The sequence below is a fragment of the Parasteatoda tepidariorum genome, chromosome 1 (genome assembly GCF_043381705.1).
Source record: "Parasteatoda tepidariorum isolate YZ-2023 chromosome 1, CAS_Ptep_4.0, whole genome shotgun sequence".
NCBI classification, from domain to species: domain Eukaryota; kingdom Metazoa; phylum Arthropoda; class Arachnida; order Araneae; family Theridiidae; genus Parasteatoda; species Parasteatoda tepidariorum.
In genome coordinates, this window is record NC_092204.1 from 29,321,385 (window position 1) to 29,340,857 (window position 19,473).

Below are 19,473 nucleotides of genomic sequence, written 5' to 3' on the forward strand. Positions count from 1 at the left end.
AATCAGATTTCAAATTTCCCTGATTTTTCCAGGTTTTCCAGATAAAAATCTTAAAATTTCCAGGTTTTTGTTTCTTTTTTCTTATAAAGTATAGGATGTGTACAAGAAAAGTGTCTATATTATAAAATATTTTATTCAAAATGTTACTTTTTTAACATATCATACTTGAAAAAAATAATTTATTTTGACAATTTTCAAGATTTTTTATTTATTTTTTAATGTTTTGGTACAAAATTTTGAATCAAAAATCATATATTGACCAACAAAGGAGCCTTTTTTTAAAATTAAAATATGTTATAAGAGGTTAAAATGAAATAGAAAAAATTGCCATTAATGCAACAATTGTAACAATTTGTCGACAAACATTGCTGTTAGCGATTGTAAAAAAATGTGTGATTCGTTGGTTTGCTCAGAAAAAATAATTCACAGATTTCTTTGAATGGGAGTAGAAAAAGAAAAAGAGTGCGATATAAAATCTATTATCATAAAATTTAACCAACTAATTTTTGGAGAATTTTATAAAGTTAAAAATACAAAAACATTTTGTCAAAATCGGAAAAAAAAATAACCACCAAAGCATCGGAACAAACTTGAGCCATAAATGGATTCAGCCCAAAGACAGTATTTAAAAATAGAAGTTAATATCCTAAATCTTTTTCCAACTACACCAGAATCTTTCCTAAATTGCGCAGTCCCATAGCGGTCAAAGGTTTCTGCATTCGTTTAGCAACAGTAGGAGAATTTTATGTGGCATTCTAGTTTAACAGCTGTAATGGAGCAAATTTTGATGCAAGCAAAGTATTGCTAAGTTGATGATATTTCAACTGCTTGGCGATACATTTCGGTTAAAAAAAAGTGGGTATAATGGATGAAATAATTTAAATTAAGAAAATTAGCAAATAATTTAAATTAGTGAAATTAAAAAAATTATCAAAGAAAAATTTCCAGCTTTTCTTTAAAATTCCCTGATTTTTCCAGGTTTTTATCCAAATTTCCCTGATATTTCCAGTATAAAAAGATTCCCTGATAATTCCAGGTTTTCAAGGTTCTCCAGGTGGGTGGCCACCCTGTAATTTGACAACAAAAAAAATTATTATATTTATCAGCTAATAATACAAAAGGTTGATAGCTGTTTTAAATCACTAAGTGATTTGTGACTGCTTCAAATCATTTAAAAAAATTCCAATTGACAAAAAAAAACAACTTAAAATTGACATAGGATAGTAGTCAAGATTTAAAAACTAGTGAAACTTTTCATGAAAAATTTTATGAAGAATTAGAATTAATGATTCTAATTATTAGATTAGAATTAATGAAACTGAATGAATGAATGATGCATATTCATTAAACAAGCATAGTAAATAATTGATCAAGTTTGTGTATTTTTACGGTTATAAGCTAAAAAAACTTTTTTTTTAATATGTTAGATCAAATTTTAGGTTACAGGAAATGCATATAATAAGATAAAATATCAAAATATATCCATTCAACATATCTGTTTCAATTTTAATAACAAATTATATAGATTTTAATAAATGTGGAGCATGAAATGTGAAGCATGATTTTTCAAATTTGGGAATAAGCATAATTTTCAAGTCACATTTATACGAATCTAGATATACTATAGGTAAATCAAAATGATAAGAATGGTGAAGTAAGTCTTGAAGATTGCGTACATTACGTATCACAATGTGTGACTCTTAAATTGAATTGCGGTGTATGTTTCTTAAATCGGAACAATATGAATAGCAAATGATACAAAACACATGAACTAACAAGACGTAAATCACAATGTGTGATACATAAATCATTTTAATGTGAATAGTGATCAATTATAATGTAAATTGCAATTCGAAAGGTGCTTAATATAGAACAGCTGTGTGATTCTTAGATCATTTTGATGAGAATTGTGAGTGGTAATTCTTAATTATCTCTTTTGTGAATCGCAATGTGTGACTTGTAAACAATTAGAATGAGAATTGAGGCTGAAATTACTTAAATACATATGTTATATGATTCAGAAATAATTTTAATTGAAATCATGATGTGTGATTAATAAATCACTCTAATGTGAATCCTGATGTGTGATTTATAAAATACCTTAACATGAATTCTCATGAGTAATTTAAAAACCACTTTAAAGTAATATTCGATATGTGATTCATTAATCACTTTCATTTAAATCGCAATTCATAGAAAATTTTATATGAATTCCGATACGTAAATCAAGAATCAGTTTAATGTGAATCCCGACGTTTATTCATAATCAATGAAACCTGTAGAACTAAATTTTAATTATTAGCAGTAAAAGCTAATTGTAAAAATCTGATTGTAAAATAATAAAAAATTAATTATTTTTGTACATAAATTAAAATAACAAATAAGATAATACTAACCTGTCGTAATAATGAAGTTAACACATTGAACATATCTCTAAATCAATTAAATACTATATATCATTCGTAAACTATGACTACAAAACCAAATATTTGCTAGAAATTTCAGCTTTCAAAACATCAGAGAGATGAACAATAACCTGGTGTGAAAACTCTTAGAGAAAAGTTTTGTATCTCCTTCCCTTTTACACTTCAAGCATTAAAAGTTGCATCTATCAGAATTTCCATAATTTTCCTTTGAATTTATTAATTATTTTTTACTGCTTTTTTATAAGAAAGATTAGTATTATTTTAATTCCTAAAATATCAAGTACTTTTCAACTCCCCTATGGCAGAATTCAAGGACTTTTCAGAGTCCTGATTTTTTTCAACAAAATTTAAGGACTTTCAAGTACAGTGGGATTGTACTTGAATCGAGAAATTATCTTTACGTTTAATAGAAGTTAAATTAATAAATTTATAGAAAATTTCAATAAATCAAATGAATTAACTTTACTATTAGTCTCCACTTCATAGCTAAGTTTTACTTTAATTATGGGTCCCAAATTTCTTTTAGAAACATTTTTCAAAATTTAGTTTTAAAAGAAATAAAAAACACGCATTTATAATAATTCCTTAGAGCTATATTTTGCTAATTACTAGTTTGATAGAAAATTGTAGTCATTTTATATTGTTTTACCGTAAATGTTTTATTACTCGACCGGACAAAAGGTTCGCTTCCGCACGCAAAATTTTTGGACTCAGTACATTTCCACAATTTTAAACAAAGTAGTAATTAACATTTTTAGATATTTTTGGTATAAGTCAAATGAGAAGGGGGTTGATTAACCCAGTAAACAGCATAATCAGACGTTCAAGTGAAGAATCATTAGCAAAGCTGTATCGTTTAGAAATTGCGTCTGTATATAGATAAAAAAAATTTAGAACCTAAGGGATTTAGTTAAATCTTCTAAACTGAATCATATTAGATCCATGCTTTTGTTCACTCCCAGCACTATGTCAGATTCCATTAAAAAGTCATTCAGCACCAAGGCAGCCCAACTCAGCTGATGTTGTGGAGTATCTATTTGTATTTATTGAACTAACTGCAAACAAATGATTAACTGCAAACAAATGCTAAAAAAATTATCATTATGATTGATATTAATAACATGATTAAACTTTAATCACCATAATTTATGAACAAAATATTTTATTTTGGGCTACATAACAATACATTGAATTGTATAAAAAGTGAAAATACAATTATGAGTAACAAAACTTAACATTTAAATAGTATCTTTTTTAAAGCAATTAGAAGAACAAGTATATTTTTTTATATACTATACAAAAACAGTCATTTGGCATGTAAAAAAATGTTTCTACATTTAAAAGTATTTTGCTATTTACACACATGAATAAGGTTAAAATACTTTTTCCTGCAATTCATTTGTTAATGCATTTCTTATCTCAATGCCGTATATTGACAGTGTGCAATATCAAAATAATATCATGCAAGTTTTTTTATGATATTTTACAGTAAAATGCATTAAATATTTTTTCTTACAAAAGGGGTGACTAATAAAGTTTTAAATATCTTTAGTAAAACTAAAAATGTTTTTCATTTATTGAAAACATAAGAATTATTTAATTTCCAAGAAATTATTTAAACACGAGAATATAAACATAGGAAAACAAAACATCAATTATATCATTAGATAACTTTTTGGTTCATCTATATATGGACCAATGAATTTAAATTAGAATAAATTTTAATAGAGAAAAGAAAAAATCATGAAAAATTTCAAATTAAAAAAAAAATCCAATGAGTAAGTTATACACATAATACTCTGAAAAATATTTTACTGTCTCAGTACTTTTCATTTCAGTTTATATCTGATATGAGTAAAAGCTCATTTTATCGCAGAAAAAAAATACTGCAACTTATGACGTGTCATCATTCCTTTGAAACAACAGCGGCCACATTGACTGTCAGTCTGCTAATAAGAGAAGCTACTTGGTCTTCGCCGCTGTCTCTCCATGCGGCTTTCAGATGTTTGGAGGCTAGTTTGTCCCATTGCCCGGATTCGGGAGGAATAGTTTCCTCTTCTACAGAAGCAGTCATCACATATAGGACTCTCTTGAAGGGAGCGTTTTCATGATCGCACAAACTGTGGAATATCATGGCTGCCTCAAAAGGAATCTGATCCAAGTTTCTCACCAGGACAGCTCTCACTTGCTGCACTTGGGTCAAGTTGCCTTGAATGGTATCGTCAATATCCCTCTTGAGCTGCTCGGCAGTCGAAAAGTACCTGAAGTCAATCAACACGAAATTGTGAGGATCCGACACCAACTGCACTAATCGGTTTGCCAACTTGTCGGTGATGTCCTTGGTTTTCCTGGAGAATATCAAAACGATTATACCAGGAGATTCGGGATTTTTGGAAGCTCTTTTTACGACAGCCTCGATCATCTTATAGGTAATATTGGGCTGGCCTTCAAATTTGCTCTTCAAGTCACTTATCAACTCCTGTACGTCCAACTGAGTGTCTTTAATTGGGTAAGAAGTCTTTACCCAATACAGGTAGAAGACAGAGACGACAACACATAGGATAAGAATACAGAGGAGAAACGAGTAGGGCGATACTAGAGAGCCCGTATTACTGATTTGGGCCTTTTTTTCCTCATTCTGCTGCAGAAGGAAGGAAAAACAAGGTTAAAGAACTTGTTTATAACAAAAGTGGAAATTATTTCAAATAATGATCAGGAAAGTGAAAAAAAGGGGGACTAAATTGGACAAGACAAATTGCCCAAAATGGTTTATTTTACAAAATAAGTTTTGCCTTTAACATTCGAAAAACATTTAAACATTAAAATTTCCCTTCTATTATAGATTCACATATGAGGGTGATTTTTAAATTTTAGGCATTTTTGATGATGTCTAACAAAACACTATTTTTTTTAATTATAGAATTCAATGGCCTTCCATGAGTTAAATAACTATGTGTTTTCCAAAAATAGACGCAATTTAGAAACCTGTGGCAAAATCACGGTTACATTGCTCGTAGGGCTTCCTTTTCTGTATAGGCTAAAAAAATTTATATATATATTTTTAAGATTTGTCATCTAACAAAAAGGTTGCTGCCTTAGCAAGCATGTGTTTTTTCACTAATTTGAAGAATTTTCCGAATCTTGACGTTGTTTTACAGATTTCCATGAATCAAAAATTTACTTTCCGAAAAATTTTTCCGGGAGTTTGGCTCATCTAAAATTTAAATTTTCACAGAAACCTCCCTAACAATACATTTATTCCTCTTTACCAGCAACTTCTTATTTATTTATTTTGCTGAGATTTTGTTTATGAGCAATAAAAGAGATTTTTTAAACATCGATTTGCAAAGGCAAAACTTATTTTTTTAATTAATTTATTATGGCCACTAGCAGGTCTCAACTTCACAAAAAAGTTTTACATTACTCATTCTATATCTATCTGATAATTTCACCCTAAATTTTTTTCCTTTAAATTTAATTTAAAAAATCTGAAAATAAAAACATGTTTTTATCTATAGAGCAAAATAAATTACCTAAGAATGATATTTTGTAAAATATTTGTTTGATACAAAATTAAACTGTTTTTTTTTATATGATGCCAGGTCATAAATCCAAATTCTACTAAGTGCTCAGAATCAGCAGGGTAAAAGATTAAATTTTCCTTGGCTATTCAGACACAACAAAATTTTAGGACTCTGTGCATCTCTATTATTTACACACACTATCTGTTCTCCCAAACATGCCTGTGACTTTAAGTCAGGTTAGGTTATCTATAAAAACTCAAAATTATAAATTAGGGTTCAAATAATCGAAACATAGCCTAGTTCCATTATTTGAATGATAAAGAGATAAATTATATTATTCTGAAATGACAATATGAATGAAATAAGATTTGCTAAATTCTAAAATAATAAAAAAGCCCTTCAAATCTAAATTATTGTTGCAAAATTGATTTCTCTGACGAAGCCTGAGCAGTCCTACATTTAGTGCAAGTCCATAAGTCTTTCGCCCCTGAACATACAAGAGACACCTCAAGTGACCACTTGCAAACTGAGTTAAACAAGTCTGCTGTCTTCTAGGTTCCTCAAAAAGCAAGGCACCTCCAGGACGTTTTCTGAAATACCAACTATGCAGAGGAGGAATCCTCCAGAGGTCCATAAATATTTTTTTGCACTCGGCAAAGACCTCATTGAAAGTGGAAGGTATATCTGGCTATAAAGGTTCCAAGGAAGCATCTTAAGCCAGTGAGTCTGCTTCTCTCTGTACATGTTTGTTATTATTAAAGGTATCTTACAGAAAGATATTAGTGCTAGAGGGTTTTGTCGCTGATAGTTCAGGGGCACTGTACATAATTTAAAAAGTTTATAATGAAGTATAAAAAAGTATTCTAATTTAAGAAAAAGTTTGTTTTCAAACTAAAACTTTAAATTTTACTTAAATTTTTTTAAAAAGAGAAAAATAAATTATAAAAAGCCTAATCATTAACCTTGAGATCTGACTTATTATTACTAATTTTCAAGAGCAATCTGAATAAGGAACTAAAAACCCATAATATATGTGCCATAAAATGAATGAAGCATAAACAAAACACTGGAAAAAATATAAAATTCTTATATTACTATAATATGAAAATGACTTACATCTGAGGATTGTTTTTTATATTTTGCTTGTTTATTCTCTTTTTCATGTATGGGTCGTCGTTTCAACAGATGTGGGTCGAATTTTTCAACAGATATCTGAAAAAATCAACCCTTATACATAACCAAGAAACAATAAGTATCATAAAATAAAACTGCAATTCTTTCAATGCTTGTGTGATTTTATTAAATAACAATTCATGAATCACAAATTATATCATTTCACAAACAGTCAAAATTTTTAACACGCTTGTTATCATTTCCTTGGCATACTATAGAGAGAAAGTGCACCTTGAACTTATTTCAACTTTTTATTTAGTTTCTTTTTTAAGGCAGAAAGTAATAATCATAATTGAGAAATTTTTTGGAAAATATATATATTATGATTAAGATTTCTTTTGTTTTTCGTGAGCTGCATGATTATAAGCAATCCATTTGAGTTAGTGTCTAATATAATACACCCTTAAAATATGTTATGCTATGAATGAATCCCTAGCCAATACACTGTACGTGCTACACTAAGTTGGTCTCAATCAGTTTACAGATATGCTCTTACAACAATTAATATTTTCCCCTTTTTTAGTCTTCCTGATTTCTAATTTCAAGGAAATTTTGCAGTATCAATGTGTTTCATCAAATAGCGTAGCTTGACTATTTCCGTGAAATGCTTTGGCTCTTTCTTTAAGAAAGAGAGAAGCAGATTTTTTTCCCCATGAAATTTCAGTTTTGTTACATTCCTAAATCCTTTTCTTTTACACAAGAAACATATCAACAAAAAACTAATATTTAGAGGATATTTGTACAACGAAAGAAACAAAAAAACAACAAAAGTTGTAAAACAAAAGAAGATTCAAAAGTATTAATTGTTGATTAGAGATGTAATGATTAGTGCTTTGGCTATATAATGAATATGTGTTACAAAAATTTGGCGGAATACCGAATATTCAACGGCCGAATAGCAATATATATATTTTTTAAAAAAATCAATAATAAATATTATTTTAGGTACATAAATAAGTTTAGCCATTATTGAAAAATAATCAAAATTTTGCTATAGTATTGATAAGGGGTTAAGAGGAAAAAACTAATACAAAACCTATATATTATAATATCCTAATTTTTGAATAAAAATTTTAAAACTGAGCATCTCAGTTTTCTAATGACCGTATTGCAAAAAAAAAAAAAAAAAAAAAAAAAAAAAAAAAAAAAAAAAAAAAAGGAGAATAAATTCGAATCCAAACTAATCTTAACTGCCCTGACACTTTAAAAATGTCAATTATTTTTTTTTAAATTAATAGACTCTAAAACAAAATTGTTTTTAATTATTGAACAAAAAATTTAACTTTAAACATCCCAATTTCATTTTATCAATTTGACGTATTCGTAGAAAAAGTGACAATAAAAGAATAACATTATCAGGAAATGCTTTTAAAAAAGGTTGAGTGAAAGAAAGAGAAAAGTTGATAAATTAAGTGATTTTAAAATATAACTTTAATGTTGAAAAACACTGTTTTCTAGTAAATTGTCTTACTGTACATGAAAAAAGAATAGGGTCTATTAGAAATGCTCTAATAAAATGCTATAATAATAATAATAAAAAACATTCTCAATTCTTAAAAGAAAAAGTTATAAAACAACAAAATTGACCTGCCTAGATACAATTTTAAAAAATTATTCTTCAAATTTAGCTTTCCCACTTGTCTTTCAGAACATAAATTTGCAAGTTTTAATACTTAACAAAAAATGCATAATAAAAAAAAAAAAAATTNTCAACCCAAATTTCAAAAAAAAAAAAAAAAAAAATTTTAGATTACTCTTTATTAGATTTATCTATTTATTAGATTTATCTATTTATTAGATTTATCTATTATTAGATTTATTTATCTATTTAAATTTTAAAAAAAAATTATTTTTGAAAAATACTTAGCAGCATATTCAGCAAAAAGCAAACTACTGAATAATGGCCGAATGTTCGTTACATCTCTAACGTTAATGAAAAAAATTATTTACATTTAAAAATAATTATTTCTGAACATTTCTGGTAAAAATTTGACCAGATATGGGATGAATCAGATATACTGAAAGATACTAATAAAGCATTATCTCAAATTTTGATGGAAACTGTTAATATGCCTAAGGCCATATCCAAATATCAAGAGCCACAATTAATTATTGGTTGTGTTACACAAAAAAAGTAAACACTAAGGACATAGGTCTGCAATAGCTAATAATACTACTGGCTATAATATTTCTTCTTTGATAATGCCTTGCATTTACTTGATAGCTCCATCAATATTACTTTATTTACTCAGAAACAACTCCTATTTGACATACAATATATAAAAATAATCAATAACAGTGTAGTTGGCAAGTGTTACTTGAGATACAGTAAGACCTCGATTATCCGAGCTAATTGGGACCGCTAGTACCTCGGATATCGGAAATCTCGGTTAATAGAAACCATGTATAATAACACTCCGTGCTTGCGAATTTAACTTCTTTTAAAGTATGTATTTTTAAAATTTACATAATTAAACTTACTAAAATTTACATGACTGAACTTCAGTGCTTTTGTGGGGTAGAAGTGCCTGTAACACGGACAACGAACTAATATATGTATCATTTTTTCCAAGCTCATTTTGGAAAGGAGAAAAAAAAAATTAGACTTCGCTATTGCTTCGGTTATCAGAAACCTCGGTTAATCGAAGCTCGGATAATCGAGGTTCTACTGTAATTAAAAGTTTTGTTTGAGATTTTTGAGTAGTAAAAGATTTTTCCAAGAAACAGAAATATCATTTAAAAATGAAACACTCTTACTCCTTTCTATTTATTACCTTAGAATTCTCTATCATTACAGGTTGTAAACCAGATTCTCCGGTCTCTTCATCACCTGACATTTCATCCTGGAGAGGAAAACAAAGAAATTACAGATCAATAATTTGGTACTTACGTATTATCGCAACCAGGCAAAAATTCGCATAAATCGCCAAATTTGGCGACCCTACTTACGGCAACCCTACGTGTTATATGAATAAAATAATATAAAAAACTATTAAAAATTATCTGTAATTAATAAATGTACATTTTCCTTCTATTCATACTTTCTTACTCAAACTCACAAATCGCGCCAACCTGGTTGCGATAATACGTAAGTACCAATAATTTTATTATGATGTGTAGTTAATGCCCTAAGTTTATTTTTCAAAGGCTCTTCTTCATTGAAAATAATAGCTTTACTCTAATATTTTCTTTGGGAAATTAAAAACAGGGATATCAGATTTAATTTTAGCCAGGTCGGAAAAAAAAAGACATCAAATTTTTAAAATATTCCCAAACTGCGGTTACATAAAAGGGATATGTAATAAACTAATTACAATGACTTAATTAGGTGAAGCAATACAGAACAACAAATTCAAAATAATATACAAACAACTTTAAAAACATTAAAATCATCATGAACAAATTAGGAATTAAAACTAATAATTTACTCACTTTTGCAATAAATAATTTTATTGGGAATATTTCCGTATCGCGATCTGTCATGCCAACTGCAATCGCCAAGGTACCAAATAGATTTTAAACTTGCAAATAAAAAAAAACATGTAGATGTTTGCCCGGGGGTGGCTATGAATTATACCTTTTGAGATGGCCCCTTTCTGTGAAGTTTTTCTTTTTTTAAAGTTTCTCATAGGCCACTGCCCGGAAGTTTCCAAGACTTGGCGATTATTCTGCCACAGATCAAGATACGGCATTTTATTTTGAAAATGATCTAAGGTTAACCTTTAGTTAAGTGATAAAAAAATAAAGTTGTAAATATAAACCATAGAGAGTTAGATTTTTTCAGAAGAGCATTTAATATTTAAAAATTGTCTCGATTGAATTTAATTCTCAATAATAAACCAGGTTTTCGTACGTACAATAGTTACAAAAAAGTTTACCATAAAGATCATTTATTAGAGTACATAGGAAAACCAATTATAGGAACTATAGAGAATTTATTAATCTTACTAAGTAGTTTCTTAATAACTTAAAAATCCTTTAACTATTGCTTCATTTTTAAAAAGGTAATGATTATCACTGTAAGAAATTACGAGATTTCCGTTTAAAATTCCGGGGATTCCCCGAAACTAGAACTATACTAATCGGAAGATCCCATTGCAGAGACTTATCTAAGGGGGGAGGGAAAGACTTTTCCTGGAATGTTTGAAATGAATACGCTTAGAACTAAATATTTATACTACTAACAATAATAAACTAATAAAAACTTTGTAAAACTATTAAAATTGAAACATAACAGAAGTAATTATAGAATACTATGCACTGACAAACAAATACCTAAAAGTTATGATGAGTAAAGGTAAAACTGAAAACTAACAATTAAAAAAAGCAAAAATAATAATATAAAAATCATACAAATATAACAGTACCTCTTCATTTGATGAGCTTCCTCTCTGATTTTCCTCCATTATTGAGTTGATAAGCTTAAAAGATAACAAATATTATAAGTCGTAAAAATAAAAAAACTTAGTTTAAAATATTTTTAAAAATTTCTATTAAATTGAAATATATTTTGTCCAAACAAAATTTCGAATTCTTTACACACTTACGCGCTTTTCTTCTTGATGGTTTGTATATCGGAGAAAGGTGCGACGGGTTCTTTGCGTTAGCTTGTAGCTCTGTTTTTCTATTAATGAAACTTATGGTTGAAAGCATAGAGGAAAGTTGCACCTAACTCTCTGCGTTAGCTTGTAGCTTTCTCTATATTTATGACGCACTTACGCACTTTTATGGAATAGTGCGACGAGAGCTTTGAGTAAGCTTATAGCTCTGTATTTCCATTAACGATTTAGGGTAAGGCTCCTATACTATCAATAATAATTCAGGGGCTCTAGCTTAGGGTAATTAGTAGAGCCAATAATATGACATTTGCCACATACGTAAGCCACAGCCCGTTTTATTGGCAGGACACATTCTTACACCATCCATCCATTCATCCATCAATCTCTGAGCCAGTACCCTCAGAGGTAATAATTTGACAAGGGAACTTGGAGGATTTTTTGTGATCCCGACAGATTTAACTTGTACCAGAAGTAACTTCGAAGAAAGTGAAATTCATCATGCCGTTTGGGGCCTCCTTGGCTGAGTGGTATCATACGCCAAACACTGTGCAAAACGTGGAGGAAGCGGGTTCAAATCCAGCTGTTACCATGGAAGTATCTTCGTGTTGCCCTTCTCTGTATGCTGCTGTCTGTCCTTTTATTTAAATGTTTATAAGCCTAATTTGAGCAAAAAAGCCTGTAAATGTATGTGATTCCAATAAGCCAATAATGAACATGGCGTTTCCGATGGATGGCTTTTTCAAGATAAATGCAAACAACAACAATATCGAGCTCTACTCCTGATAAGAAAGTATACTGCTACTTACTACACCTTATTCTGCTAGGCGATAATGATAGTTGATCACGTAAAGGCAAGCAAAGATAAGGATAGGGTTTAAAATTTGCCTTAAGACTTCCGAGTTATTATTTCCGATTGATTTTGACGCCTAAGCTTGTAAAAGGGAGCCATCAAATATAATTTTATCTGTAGTGTTTACAATATATAACGCGTTCTTTGAACTTAAATTTCAGCTAAATAACATGTGAATTTGGAAAACTCCACGAGCATATAGCACGGCTTAGAGGAGAATTTCTCCAGAACAAAAGTCTGGGGCTGTCTGCTGCTATGGTAACAGGGAAAGCACATTTGTAATGGAGGTGCAATGGAGGAATACCTGCATTGGAGGTGCAATGGAGGAAATATCTACATTTATGCAATTTAATTTTGCCGACCGGTCTGTGTAGGGGTTAGGGAACTGCCCTTGCATCAGAAAGGTTCTGGGTTCGAATCCCGCTCAAGGCATGGATGTTCTTTCCTTCTGTGTACTATCTGTCCTTACTGCGGGATCGAGCAACGTTGGCCCACCTAATATGGTGTCCCTGAAAGAGTGGCCAACAAATCTGCCCTTCAGATGCCTGTATGACGTAAGTCCCCAGGTGGACATTGGAAAAAATACCTTTAATTTTCTTTAAGATTAAAGATCCTCTCAAATTTAAGCTTTCTTTCTATTATTCTTCTATATTTATCTTTTTTTTTCAACAGTTAAATTTCTCATACTCTTATATTTTATTTTATGCATGACGCCTTTTCTTTTTTAATAATCTTTATCATCCATTTCTATTAAAGGCCTTCTTTGTGTTTCGAAATCTAGCAAAAGATATGTTTTCTAAATAAATTGCTAGTTTATTATTGATAATTGAAAGTTGTGGTGAGTAATTTGAAGAAACGTGTGATTTTATTTGTTTCTCTTTTCATGATGGTCGTTTTTTTTATTTTTCCAGTACGTGGTGAGTACTTTTTATTATTGTTATGCGTATTTGTTTTATTTCTCTTTGGAAACATCACTAAATTGCGTTAAATGATATATTTACATTTGGATATACGTTACAGGCACATCATTGCCTTATTTATCTTTTAATCGATGATTTTAATTAATTTTAGTTTTCAACCTTATTCCAATTTTGGTGATACCAATTTATCCAATTTGTTCAAACCTCACACTTTGTGACCATTTGAACCTTTTGGGTTATTGTTATCCCACCACTTTACTTAATGATCACGTTCCCCTTAATTTAACTACTATTGATTCTGTTTTTGGCCATAGTTTGTTTATTATGAAATATAATAATGGCCTATTTTTTCACTCAAGTACTATATCCAAATACAAGTACATAATATATATTTCAAATCCTCTATTTAAATAAAATAAATTTACTTAATTTGCACCATACATAATATAAATAATATATTATTTCAAGTGTCACTACATTATCAGAATATGTTAAATTTCTTCTTCTTTTTTCTATTATAAATTTAAAAAAATAGCAACAATTTGCGTAAAGAGCACTATTTTAAGTAAATTTCTTAAAGGTCCATGCGAATCTTAAAAAAAGTTCCAAAATCATATTAAATAAGTCTACTACGGGCAGCTGAGTCAGTCAATCGGGTAAACTTCCTATCTAATCTGTCATCGAAGCACCTTTCTGAAATGCGCTGTTACTGTTTCTATAGCAGCAGACGTCCTGAGACTTTGCGGCGAAGGGAGTTCTTACTATAGACAAACTATTTCTGATATTTTTAGATATGCTTTTATTAGACGATCTTTCTTCATATTTTGATTTATTCTCATTCTTTATTTTTATAAAATTCTAATTTATAATACATCAGGGATTTTATAAAATTATATACTGCTGTTATGTGTTATTGATTCATATTAATTATGCGAAAAAACTTTTCAATTGTATATTGCCATTTTTTTAATTGCGATTTTTCACGTAGTTATATTTGGATCTGGAATTTTATTAAACCTTTTCTCGAAATTCGAATAATAAAAAGCGTTGATGATAGTAACTTTCGATTTAATATAAAGTTAACTATTGCTACGCATTATTTTTCTTGAACTGTTTTTATTTCTGAATTCTTTAAAATGTTAGTTATCTAACATATCGTTAGTTATAGCAAGTTAAAATCTTTGGTGCTATGTTTCGGTCGATAAATCAATGTCTAAACATCTAAATAATCAGGGGGGGGGGAGAGTTGTTAATGGAGTTATCTATTTTTCATGAAAGTTAAGATGAAAATGTTGAATTTCAATTTTACCACTCTTTTTTATTGAAGTTCATACTTGTGTTTCCCTAGTATTGTTGGCATTTTCTCTAGCTTATTGCTAGAAATAGGTACGAAGAAAGGAATCCAGAGCATCGATACTTTTTTTCTAAGTTCAAAAGACAATCTGCATAATAGTGAAAAAACATTTCCCCCGAATATTAATCCGATGTGTTTTGGATGTTCCTTCTCTAAAAAAAATTCATTTTGTATTCGCTTGCTTAAGAAAGAATATCAAACATTTTTCTCTTTTAAATTTAATAACCCACAATAAAGAAGGAACGTTAAAATGCTACACTGAAGACATCTCCAGTTCAACTGATGATCGTATTGTTCTGCCAGCCGTCATTCGTCTCAAATAACAACGCCCCCTATAGGTCGTTGCGTTCGCGAATATGTTATTATACTAGTTTAGTAAATCACACGTGTTTTTTTACTTTCTATAATGAGTCAGTATAATTAGATTTTTTTCACATTTATATTAGCTTGCGACCTCTAATATTTTTCCTTTTTTATTTTATAAAGGTTTGGAAAATGTATGTTATGTTCGTAAAAATTTATCCCCCCCCAGAAAAAAAGAGTGGATAATCACGCAGTTCTTAACTGTTAAAGAACTTTTTTTTGTTTTTTTTAAATTTTTTTGAAGTTATTATTATTTTGTGTTTACATTTTCAATTATTTTCTGCTCTGCAAATCCACATGAATTGCTTTCCGTCTCACTCAATTAATTTTGGTTCCTTAACAAAAAAATTAAAGCAATAATAAAATGACGAAGAATTCCTCAAACGTAACCGAACCTATTGTAAAGCAAAACTCATAATTAATCTTTCACTTAAAATAATTTAATAAACCTTAAGCTGAAAATGAATTTTACGATTATATCAAACTAATTATTTTCTATCCAACCCAGACCCTTAAAAAATTTTAACAAAATATTTTGTTATTAAAACTAAAAGAAAAACATATGTCACTTCTGTTTCAACAGGAAACAACATGTTAAACTTCGCTTCTATTTTACTATTGGAACGCTTCAGAGAAAGTTTCGTTGTTGACGTCGTGAAGTAACGTAGGACTAACCCTGTACATTGGAACACTTTGGGTGACGTGTTGATAGTGACATCGGACTAACCCTGTTTAATAAATTTCATCAGTCAGGTTCTCGTTCGCATCATTGAAATCACATACGCCAATTCTTCGCGTACAGTTTGAAGGTCCCTCATGTACAGTTAGTAATTTTGTTTATCTTATGAAGTTAATTGTTAATCGAGCTTTTCGCAAAATCGTAAATATTTATCGCAGCATAGTTCAAAATCTAAAGTAATGGGTCCCACAGAGGATTGTCGTAAAGACGCGGTTCCCAATGGAACACTCAAGTCAAGCATCACTGATAGCGTTCAGTAAAATGGTGGATAACCTCTTTGGTCAGCCTGCGGAGCGACCAAGGGCACGCAGCGTCGGTCCTAGTTAGAATATTCTATCGTAAAGTGCTCGACTTCGCGGGCAGGTCGTCCAACTACCAAAGCGGGGAATCATCCGCTTCGTAAAGAATCAAAATTGTGAAATATGTCTTCGGATCATCCTCTGGGAAATTTCCCAAACCGTCGCTTATAGCCTATTGTGATGCTCTAGCACGATTTAAATAAAGTTCGATCGAACGTAAATGCGAATCGCGCATGAGCGAGTCATTTGTCTCACATGTGTGTAGTTTAAAATAACACAGTTTTTAGTATAAAAAAGTCATGAGCACACAATCAGATGCAGTGTGAATGGCCATAATAACTCCCATTCACTCAAGGAAAAAAGGTGTCTTGTTGGAACTTGAGAACATGTTTTGAAGACTATTGATTTTTGAAATGTTTAGAGCACCAATCAAAATCATTTATAGAACTGATTAGTTAAAATCGAATACGCTATTTTCCGCTCGATAAGCATTAAATAAGGGATGAAAAAAACTATTTCACAGATTAAAAGAAATACAATTCTTATTCATTTTATACTGATGACAAACAAAGTATCTTCGATAAAATTATGAGTGAAGTTCAGGCCAATGAGAAAAGGTTGTTTTGTGTTTTTACTATATAAAGCAAAATAATTTCGATTTGTGTCAATTTTTAAAATGATGTCATACAATTTGCAGTTATGTTATAAATTTTTCTAAAACCTCAGCGAAAAATGAGCTTTATTTTGGTGAACTTAATTGTAATAGAAGCTTAAAAATTATATTTTGCAAATGTTAATAACATACATTTCTTTTTCATGAAATAATTTCTACTTTCAAAAATCGCACCATAAACTTTGCTTTATATAGTAAAAAGTCTTAAAAATGGAAATCAAAAATAATTTTTTAATTTTAACAAAAAGTGTTTAAATTTTTAATAGGTATTACAACAGACACTTAAAAATTAAAAAAAATTATTTCACAAATTTGTATCTCATGAAATTTATGTTACAATGACATAAACAGTTTCGACTTTTGCCACTATTTAAAATGGAGTCATACACTTTTTCTAAAAATGAAGATCAAATATACATCGAAGAGCCATTACATTACGACCACCCTCCATCTATAACAATGGGCTCGCCCAGGTTTTCATGGTTTCTCACCCTGGAACAATGTTTTCATGAGGCACATTAGGACCCATAATCCTCATAGAACAATCCCTGACGTCTGTAAGCTACTTGAACATAGTTGCAGACCAGGTTCACCCATTCATGGCAACAGTTTTTCCTGGCGGGGATGGTGTTTACCAACAGGATAATGCACCATGTCATAAGGGTCGAATCGTCATGGATTGGTTCGAGGAACATTCCAGTGACTTTCAAGTCATGTCTTGGCCTCCAAATTCACCTGACCTTAATCCCATAGAGCATTTGTGGTCCTACTTGGAAAATCAAATTCGTGCTGCCACGCTACCCCCTCACAATGTGAGGGAATTGCAGGACCAGTTGGTGAGCACTTGGTACCAGATACCTCAGACTACCTATCAGCACCTTGTGGGATCAATGCCACGGCGGGTGCTAGCAGTTTTGAGGGCTAAAGGTGGTCCTTCATGTTATTGGCAGGGTGGTCATAATGTAATGGCTCTTCGGTGTAGTTTTTGTCCAAATCTATTGGACAAATATACTTAGCCTCGAAGAACCAATTATTATAGCTATGAAATTTAACGACGTTAAATTTCATAGCTGAGCGAAATATACATTTAAAATTAGCACTGGAGAATACGAGATCGAATACTTTCGTGTCACTGATTTCAAATCTACAGTTTTTAGGCAACTTCAATAATATATTCCTAGTCAAAACTTTTAAAAATTTACTCGAGCGAATACTAAATGTCCCCACTTTTATACTACGTAGGGAGTGATAAGAAAAAGGCAATAATCAAAAATATCGTTTAAAAAAAAATCTGTTGCTTACCAAACAAATTTCAGATTTGAAATACCTAAATCAGGTAAAATCAAGTACTTGTATAAATGCAACAAGAATTTGTGTTCCAGTGTAATTTCCTTAATTCTGGTATAATAACACAAAATTCGTTATTCCTTTTTTTTTTCAAAATACAGGCATAAATTTTCATAATAATGTAAATTTCTAACAAAAAAAATAATAAAATTCATATAAAATGTGATGGCATCAGTAGTAAGGATAAGCTAATTTAAAATCACAAAACACTGATGGGTATTGTTTTTCCAACTGATCACTTCTATGAACAAAGTTGCGTTCTGAAGAAGGTATTTTTCTACCACAGTCTCATAAACTGTTATAATAATGTTTTCAAAAAGGCTCGAACTGGTCTATAAGAAAGTCATCCACATTGTTTCGAAATTGGAAATTTCTTTATTCTTCTAGTAGAATACTTCATTTGCCATTGATATCAGTTAGAAATTTACTGGAACCGTTTTGGTTATACATATTGCACAAAAAATATTGATTGAAATAATTTCCGAACAGGGTTTCCCCCCCCCCTTCATTACAATGTAAAAATAATATTTGGTACAATGTATCATTTGATATATCCGAAATTAATATTTCTTGCAGCTGTCGTTTTGCACTTTTCAAGTGGCGCTGGTATGCAGACAATCGTCGATCCATTAAAATACGAGTATACATCATAATGCGGATGAAATCTTTTAGAGGCAATTACAGGCATTACCAATGTTCATAGTAATCGAAAAACGCATGTTTTTCTCTAATGAATGAGTTATATATCACACTAATGACGATGAACCTCAGAATGAAACGCATTTTTTCTTCTTATCTTTTTTCTTCTATCGTATATGAAAAATACAGAGCATGTCACCAGCTGTATGTTCGTGGTTCTTTTCCCCTTTTCAAATCTCAATAGATTGTTTCCCTTTACGGACTTTCAAGTACGGAAAAATGATGATTCGCTGTCTGTAACTTAATGAAGATGTCTGTTATGATGTTTAGAATTTTCTTCTTCTTACATGATATGTTGCTGCCAGAGACCAGAAGCTGTTGTGAACAGAAAAAAGATCCAATCGATCGCCATGAAGGATCCTTTGCTCAAGTAAGCTGGATCTGAAAAATTGCAATCATTTAGTTGAAAATTAATTTTTCGTTAAAGATACTAATTTGTCACACACAAAAACACATACATTCTTAGTCATAGACATGCCCATGAGTGTTTATTGGGAGGGACACTAATATGTATGTATATCAAATGTGAACTATATATATATATATA

The 19,473-nt window shown here is 30.3% G+C and overlaps 2 protein-coding genes across 6 annotated transcripts in view; both read right to left on the reverse strand.

The window, feature by feature from the left end:
* Nucleotides 1-3,571: 3,571 nt before the first annotated feature.
* LOC107446405 (torsin-1A-interacting protein 2) lies at nucleotides 3,572-11,777 on the reverse strand. Of its 5 annotated transcripts, none has more exons than XM_016061035.4 (5): nucleotides 11,671-11,777; nucleotides 11,491-11,544; nucleotides 9,898-9,966; nucleotides 7,067-7,162; nucleotides 3,572-5,067 (listed from the first exon to the last, which is right to left on the reverse strand). In XM_016061035.4, the coding sequence occupies exons 2-5, from the start codon at nucleotides 11,527-11,529 to the stop codon at nucleotides 4,333-4,335; spliced, it is 939 nt and encodes a 312-aa protein (XP_015916521.1). In that variant the 5' UTR covers nucleotides 11,530-11,544; nucleotides 11,671-11,777; the 3' UTR covers nucleotides 3,572-4,332. The 5 variants fall into 5 exon arrangements, with proteins under 5 accessions (XP_015916521.1, XP_071034187.1, XP_015916522.1 ...); XM_071178086.1 differs by having other exon boundaries at nucleotides 11,477-11,544; nucleotides 11,671-11,706; XM_016061036.4 differs by having other exon boundaries at nucleotides 11,477-11,708.
* A 5,314-nt stretch (nucleotides 11,778-17,091) lies between these two features.
* Nucleotides 17,092-19,473, reverse strand: part of LOC107446402 (limbic system-associated membrane protein-like) — a 46,075-nt gene continuing 43,693 nt past the window's right edge. The window contains exon 10 of the mRNA XM_043038677.2: nucleotides 17,092-19,307. Coding sequence (XP_042894611.1) covers nucleotides 19,210-19,307 — 98 coding nt within the window. The 3' untranslated portion in view covers nucleotides 17,092-19,209. The remainder of the gene's footprint in view (nucleotides 19,308-19,473) is intronic.